The sequence below is a fragment of the Belonocnema kinseyi genome, chromosome 5 (genome assembly GCF_010883055.1).
Source record: "Belonocnema kinseyi isolate 2016_QV_RU_SX_M_011 chromosome 5, B_treatae_v1, whole genome shotgun sequence".
In the NCBI taxonomy this organism is placed as follows: domain Eukaryota; kingdom Metazoa; phylum Arthropoda; class Insecta; order Hymenoptera; family Cynipidae; genus Belonocnema; species Belonocnema kinseyi.
In genome coordinates, this window is record NC_046661.1 from 65,871,030 (window position 1) to 65,878,033 (window position 7,004).

Here is a 7,004-nt window from a genome sequence, read left to right on the forward strand (position 1 = left end):
ATCTGGCTACTAGAGCTATCCATATAGAGGTTGTATCTGATTATACAAATGAAGGGTTAATAGCAGCAATTAGACGATTTGGTAGTCGTCAAGGTTATCCTAAAGTTATCTATAGTGCCAACGCACAAAATTTCGTTGGTGCTAGTGGGGAACTGTAAAAAGCATTTAGAGAAGTAATAACTGATCATCAACTACATGCCGAGTTTGTTGTTGAGGGTTTGAGATGGAAGTTCATACCTCCCACTTCACCTCGTTTTAGTAGCTTATGGGAAGCCGATGTAAAAAGTATCAAGCACCATCTCAGACGCGTTTTCAAGAATCACATTTTAACCTTTGAAGAGCTCACTACGCTTACATGTCAAATTGAAACTTGATTACACTCCTGTTCTGTAGGATCTGTGCCTCATGAGACCGATCGACTAACTAACTTAAAACTTGGTACAGTAGTCTCGATAAAAAATAAAGATTTACCACCTAGAAAGTGACAACTCAGATTTATTGAAGGGTGTTCCCTGGTTAAAATGGTAACGTTGCTGTAAATACAGCTAAAAGCAAATATAATCGCGTGATGACTGACATTTGGCCACTGCCAGTCATAACATACACCAATTAGATTTTAACGTATAAGCGTTTATGTTATTATGATCAAAAATTAATCAATTTGTAATGTTTTTAAAATTAAATATGCAGAATGGGTGAAATGGTGGAACACGTGTATGCGCCTAGCATAAGTGCTAAAATGTGAACATTCCTATTCTAAATTGTTCATGATCATAGAGCTCATTTGAATGATTAGTTGATTGATAGGTAACAACGCTACCTCCTGTTTTAAGGTACCGACTTCCGTCGTCTTCTTACGTAGCATTCCTACGAATACTCTCTTTTGTTACTTCGCGCAATTATAAAGAATCCGTAGCCATTAGGCACATTGTACGTGGTGTACTTATTTTGGCTACAAAACACGTGTTTGGACGATTGTTAAATAATTGTTTAAAAATTCAGTGATTGCATTCAATAAGGTACAATAAAATTAACAGTTGCTTATTAGTGTTAGTATTTTATTTGGAATAAACCATTACGGCTATGAGAGGCAAATTTGATTAAAATACAGTCCACTGCAATGTAAATCATGGAATAGGATCATTTAACCATTTGGTTGCGTGCAAAGAGATTTGCTCCTTAACAGAGAATACGTGGAAGTGGGGGAGGAAGAAATGTCAATCTGTAGCCTTATCCATGAGTATAAGAAGATAGAGGTGGTGGGATGGTGGAAGCAGCTAGGTAGATGGAAGAAGAAAAAACCGAGGGCACTAGAGGAGGAGTGGTTATAAGGAGAGTATTGTACATAAGAGATGTGAGACGATGAGCACTCATCAGCGAGATCGGTTCTCTTTCTCGAGATTACGCAGTAGAATGCGTGGCGGATGAGTAAGGCATAGTAATACTAAAATTAGATCAATTATGAACGGTTAAGGAGAAGGAGGAAACTATGTTCAATTTTGTTGACAGCTTTCACATAAAAATAGATCAAAGTCGAGCTATTCCTATTTGACCATTTACATTTTCTGCTATTGGAACGAAAAAAATTCGGCTATTAAAAATGTATATTTCATGTTTTTGTTACGGAATATATGAACTTAAAAAAATAGACATAGTATCTTACGTACTTTAGGTAGGTGTTAACGTGTCCGACTTGTCTTTCTTGAATCTCCATGAAATTATACGAAGTTTGAGCTTTTGAGTCTTCGAATCCTGTCGTTTCAATCAATTTTATTTTATTTTGTTTTTTCACCGAATGAATTTTACTTTTTCGTTAAAATTAGAGGCCGAATTGGAATATCACAACCTCGTCAATTGCAAAATTCATCGTTAGGTGGATTCTTACAAATTTTCGTAAACTTACTTCGTTACACGAGGGTCCTTTTATTTACATCCACTAGATATGCAACATCAAATAGATGTTTTTTACTCTGTAGGCTTAATTTAATAAAATATAATACAATCAGAAATAAAACTATATTACTTAAAAAATAAAAATTTCAACTATAAAAAGAGGGACTTCTGACAAATATAAAATTGCAATTAACTCGATTTCGTCAAAACGTGAACGTAGAACAAGCTGTTTCTCAGCCGTCGTTATGTAGTAACATTTTTGGTTGATTATTTGTGCAGCTGTTTACCAGTGGTGGCTCCAGTTTATTAGAACCAATAATGAAAGTGGAAATCGTTGCTACAGATGAATCGGCTCCAGCTGTCTTGGCAGATATATCTCGTCGAAGGGCTGCAATAAAAAACGTTGATGTTCGTAGAAAAAATAAGGTATTTATTACACTATGAATTCTTATCCTATGTTTTTTTTAAATTTTGAGCAAATTCAAAAATTGCTTATTTTCTTCTAATCTGATTTGGCAGGGGCGCAGTTTAAAATGGTGGTTTAACTGGAAAGGTATGTATAACCTCAATTAGCCCCGCCCCTCACTCAATCGAATCTCCAAATAATATCCCCTGGATCCGTCCATCGGTTTTAGTGTCCGTTCGTCTATCGTTACACCTCTAAAAAAACTATTGTAGCTACGACCTTGAGGCTTTGTATTTGATCCGTAGTCTAGTCGACGACTAACAAGCGTAAAAATATGCTAGGACCCCTGGGAAAAATCTGTTTCGTATTGAAATGACAAACTTCATCCGAACAATCATTCAAGTTGAAAGAAAAAGGAATTGAGAAAGTTGAGAGGAGGTAAAACCACAATGCTGGAACCATCTTATATTCCTCGGTTTTTGAAAATAGTAGGGTTTTCCATATTTTAAGTGTGTTATATTCTTATTTTTGTATATCATTGGCTAAACATATTTTAGCTTACGCTTAAGAATACTCTTATTTGAGGTTGCTTGCCGACCTCTTCTAAGACTGTTTTTGTTTAATTATGCTTTTGACTGCTTGCAATTTAAATGATCTATTTTTTAAATCGTGCAAGCCTACATCTCTAGCGATATTATTTTATAGATATGATACATCAATTTTAAATCTCGAGAAAAACTCCGTAATTCTAGGCAGGGCTGAAAATTGAAGACATTTTAATTAATCTCAAAAATCTTTTTAAAAATAATCTTTAAATCATCCTAAGAAGGAGTGTAAGTACAAAAAGTAGCGAATGTAGCAAATCTTGAGTGCAATCTGACTTGATTATTATTTTTAAATAAAAATTATATCGTTGACCTACTCTATTAGCACACGGAAACATGAAATCACATGTGTGTTAAGATGGAGAGAAGTTTCAGTGTGGTGATAAAAGGGCACCACTCGAATGATAAATTAGTAAATTTCGTAAAGGAAATTATTATAAATTAATGATTGAATTATTATTGGTCCATGGAATGGAATGAAAGCTTCTATGTGTACCCTAAGGGTTTACATTTTTCTTGCACCTTCTTCCCTATTCCTTTACACACACTCACACACTTACTTGGTGACTCTTCGGGACATGAGCATGAGCTACCGAGGCTCTTCCAGAGTGCGAGGCGGGAATCGAACCCGCAAGCTGATGGAGTGGGCCGTGGCCTCCAGATTAGGTAGTAGATGAAAATAGACGAAAAAATAGAGTAATTTATATTTAAGGATCATATAATCAGTCAAAAACGAAAATTAAGACAATATAGACGAAAATCTATCTACGGAGAACACGCTAATATTTCGATTAAAATAAAGTAAATGGCGTGGAATTCCAGATTTGTCTGGCGGCGCCACACTCTCCCCCCTTGAACCACCTTGTCCTCTATAACGGGAACTTTTCTTTTGGGTCTGCAGTGTAGTTAATCATGCCTTAGAATTGAGACTTCGGTGTCTTTTGATGTTTCTTTTGCTTTACGTACGTACAGTTCACCGTAGAACCTTCTTTCATCTACCTAAATGTTTCGATTTTGCTACCTTCTTGGATTACTCTTATTGTATCGACGCAGTCTAGTTGTAAAAACGTCAATTCGGGTGACCCAAGTAATCTTTATGAGTAACTTCCGCTGAAGGGCTTTTTGGGGGGATCACTGGTTAGCCAAGAGTAGATCCGAGGGTTAATGAAAATATCCCATCACCCAAGTCTGAGAGAAATATCAGCTAAAAATATATTTTTTTTTACATTTTCGTCAAGTCCACTTTCATACTCTAAAATAAATATGCTTTTTCTAAACCTCATAATAGTAATAGAGTGAGTGAAGTTTTCAGATCAGGAAACACACCGAGTTTTTGTAATTGCACGCAATATGACAGAAATATCGTAAAAACCCGAAAAAATAATTTTGGGAGTCTTTTTTTCCTAATGACTTTTTCCAGGATAAAAATATCATGACCCATCTCAAACATTCGTTTAGTAGATATTCTGTCAACTTCATTTGACTATATATGATACGAAATTAACAAACTTGAACCATCTTTATATAGAATCAAACTTTCTGGGTCATTGGTGTTCCGGGAGTGTAGGGTAAATGCCACTTGTATACTAGAAGTTCCAACCAGTCTTGTAACTTTACCGCTTTTAGACTGTCAATATAGCAAGGCCTTGTAGAAGTACAGTTTTTGCTTGTAAATCTGTGACTTTCAGAGTAGGCAATAAATGGACATACTTTCAGAGTTGAATTTGTTGGCGCTGATAAAAGTACAGATACTGTTAAAAATGAACTTTTTTAACGTAATCTAACGTCTTTAAATTTGATGATTGATAACGCGGCGTACTTGCACAGCTCTGAACGTAGTATAAGTACAAGTAATGTTAAAGTTTGAAAGTTGCGGAAAATAATGAAAAACTGGTCAAATTAAAATTATGTGTAAAAGAGCGTGTTTCAGAACGGTATAAATGATGGAAAAATTTATTTGCAAAAAATTGATAAGAAATATTAAACAAGAATTTTTAAAATTAAAAACTGCTTTCTGCTGTATTCCTTATTTGAACAGGAAAATTACAATTTCTAGTGAAATTACCGTTATTCACATTTTTCAGGTTGATGCTAAAGTTACCATGTTGTATAAAAACACGAATATTTTTGGTTAGAATACCATCACCTGAAATTCATAATGCTTTTGTAATTTTACAGAATCTATCTAGAAACTTGCATAACCTCAGAGTTAAATTCCATACTGAGAGTGGATATTCATTATTGTCAGTGAAAACGTTACTTTGAGAGAAGGTAATAATTAGACCTATTCGGAAAGTGGTAAAACTACCAGATTTTTTTACAGTGTAGGTCTATACACGGGTCACCTTCGCTGCTACAGCATAAATTATGTCCTTTAACACTTGGACATTTACCCGTCGTCCAACCTGCCGCTCGACATTAGCTAAAATATATCCAAATGATGTCCGCGCTCGGAAAAGCTTGAAATCTGGACTCTTCCCGAGTCGCAATTCTCCTTGAAGCCGTGCTTCGGCGTCATCCTGTGTTCTGCGTCTATTAAAATTCCATTCAATTTTATGCTTACGGTCTTCTCCCGCGACGTCCGCGTTAGAGGGTTCTTGACTCTTCTTTTTGCGCAGCAGGGCCTAAATGTACGACGCTACTTTTTTCCAGTTTTTCTCGCTAATGAACATTATAGTACCACAGTATAGTCGGGTATCACCTGTCCGATCTCCATTGACTTTGTACTCGTTCAGAACATCCTAAAGTGTCGGTCTGAGCATAATGAAGCCGCGAACGTGAAACGGAAACGGGAAGTTTTATGTTCACGAATTCATTGTGCATCTAACATAACTCACGATTACCTTAAAGCACAATAAAATCGAAAACGTAAACCTTTCCTCGTTCCCGTTCCTGACTTCATTGTACGTAGGCCATAAAATTCTATCGACGTTCTCAAAGGTTTTTTTTTATGCCAAAACACAATTTTTTTGCCTACTAAAATTTTTTTCAACAATCTGTCTCTAACTATACCATATATCTAATTCGTACATAATCTTCTTGGCATGAAACAACATTGACCTTACTAATAAGTATTTTACGAAACATTTTTCCTGGAATACTTAGTAAGGTGAGTCATATTTATCACCCTTTCCCTCGTAAAGTGGAGCAACAGATTGATTTTTCCCTATCGCTTGGAACTTCCCGATTGTCAACACAAGTCTTTATCAACTTATGGAGTCACACATACATATATTCGTTGTCGTTGCAGAACATTTCGATATGATCCAGGCTAATTCTTATTTCGACAGTTTTCATATAATTTTCTAACATATTCTTCTCTATGAAGCAGCTGTACTGTTTCATAGACTCAACTCAATAAAATTTCTTAAAATAATCACTCATACAGTCTTTAAAAAAATTAGAAAGAAGGTATATTACAGAAGGAGGCAAACTTAAAAGGCCGAGGAACAGTTTAGAGCTGCTTTCAAACCACACCCTCAATAATAGTTTCATAATTATCCTAAGAGCATTATGGGCTCATAACAATACAGACACATGCTCATTCACAGTCGCCCAGGTGCGATTAGGGTCTCATCAACCTAATTTAAAGTATCGTGTGCACCAAGGAGGCTTTATTTTTGTACTCTTTTCTTCAATTTTTTTATATTTGGAATTGGGGATTAAAACGCAATGAGTTTCATGTTAGGAATATCGAACTCTGTATCATTTTATTTTATATTAAAATGAAAAAATGACTTTCCCAATATCTTAGAACCTTAACGCATTAGAGATAATACAAGGTCAGATTCGAATTCCACGAAAAAAATTACTTAGAAAATACCGTTCCAAACCAAAATGTGCATTTTCCCTTCAAGTTCTTTTTTACTCCGCGTAGTGGCACAGGGCCGATACGACCCGTCTATAAACTCATGGAAAATAGACATAAGGAGCCCAAAGTAGTGTAACCAAAAATAAGCAAATTTTTGTCGTATGGGCATGTTTACCGTTCCCGTGTATGGCGCTAATGGGGCACAGGGATAAAATGGCAGCTGCCTATGTATACATTTTTGACATTGACACAATTTGTATTACATATTAAGGATTATGATATTTGATTT

At 35.5% G+C, this 7,004-nt stretch overlaps 1 protein-coding gene across 9 annotated transcripts in view; it reads left to right on the forward strand.

The window, feature by feature from the left end:
* LOC117172966 (ribosome-releasing factor 2, mitochondrial) overlaps positions 1 to 7,004 on the forward strand; it is a 93,040-nt gene that overhangs the window by 57,221 nt on the left and 28,815 nt on the right. For 4 of the 9 annotated variants that reach the window (XR_004467082.1, XR_004467083.1, XR_004467084.1 and 1 more), the window contains exons 5-6: positions 2,173 to 2,319; positions 2,413 to 2,446. The exons of 1 other annotated variant lie outside the window; for it this stretch is intronic. Coding sequence is in view for 4 of the 8 variants with exons in the window: in XM_033361294.1 (XP_033217185.1) it covers positions 2,173 to 2,319; positions 2,413 to 2,446 (181 nt within the window). In the remaining 4 variants the exon portion in view is untranslated. The remainder of the gene's footprint in view (positions 1 to 2,172; positions 2,320 to 2,412; positions 2,447 to 7,004) is intronic. 4 more of the 9 variants (XR_004467081.1, XM_033361292.1, XM_033361291.1 and 1 more) reach the window with 1 other exon arrangement.